This window comes from Fonticula alba (assembly GCF_000388065.1).
Source record: "Fonticula alba strain ATCC 38817 unplaced genomic scaffold supercont2.3, whole genome shotgun sequence".
In the NCBI taxonomy this organism is placed as follows: Eukaryota; order Rotosphaerida; family Fonticulaceae; genus Fonticula; species Fonticula alba.
The window spans coordinates 484,686-485,274 of NW_009242973.1; the positions used below are offsets into that span (position 1 = coordinate 484,686).

Consider the following 589-nt stretch of genomic DNA (forward strand, 5'->3'; position numbering starts at 1 on the left):
GGGGGAGGCAATCGAGGCGCCCACCCGGGGCATCACACACACGCACCCGACGATTGGTGATACAATTGCAGGATCTTCGGGAAGATCAGCGTGCCAAACTGCTCGATGGCCGTCTGCAGGAGGTGCTCGGCCGCCGGGCGGACAAAGTGCTGTGCCAGCTGCGAGCTGTCCTCGATGAAGAAGTCCACCGGCGAGTCGGCCCACAGGGCCCGGTCCCGCTCGCGCAGGGTGATCAGCGGCCCGATGAGGATGGTCGAGCAGAAGTACTCCACGCGCTCCGGCGTCCAGAAGGCGGCCACTCGCGCGCGCACGAACCCCACATGGCGCTCCTTCTTCTGGGTGCTGTTGACCACCCGTGAGTGGACGGGCTTCTCCGGGATCCGGTGCACGTAAAAGTTGTTGCGCCACACCCCGGCGATCATGCCGAGCATGCTGACGGTGAACTGCTCAAGGGGATTGTCTGCACATGGGCCGGGGGGCAGGGGGGGGGGGGTGGGGGGGACACATGGCAGGCAGGTCAGACTCCGGCCGGCACCGACGAGCGGCCGCAAAAGAGGGCCATCGCCCCGAAAACCCGACGCACCATCCA

General features: G+C 66.6%; 1 protein-coding gene across 1 annotated transcript in view; it reads right to left on the bottom strand.

Moving 5' to 3' along the window:
* The window catches only part of H696_01911 (hypothetical protein), a gene marked incomplete at its 5' end in the record, with an annotated part of 5,391 nt that extends 4,960 nt beyond the window's left edge, over positions 1-431 (bottom strand). Inside the window, one exon of the mRNA XM_009495812.1 lies at positions 47-431. Coding sequence (XP_009494087.1) covers positions 47-431 — 385 coding nt within the window. The remainder of the gene's footprint in view (positions 1-46) is intronic.
* Positions 432-589: the final 158 nt, after the last annotated feature.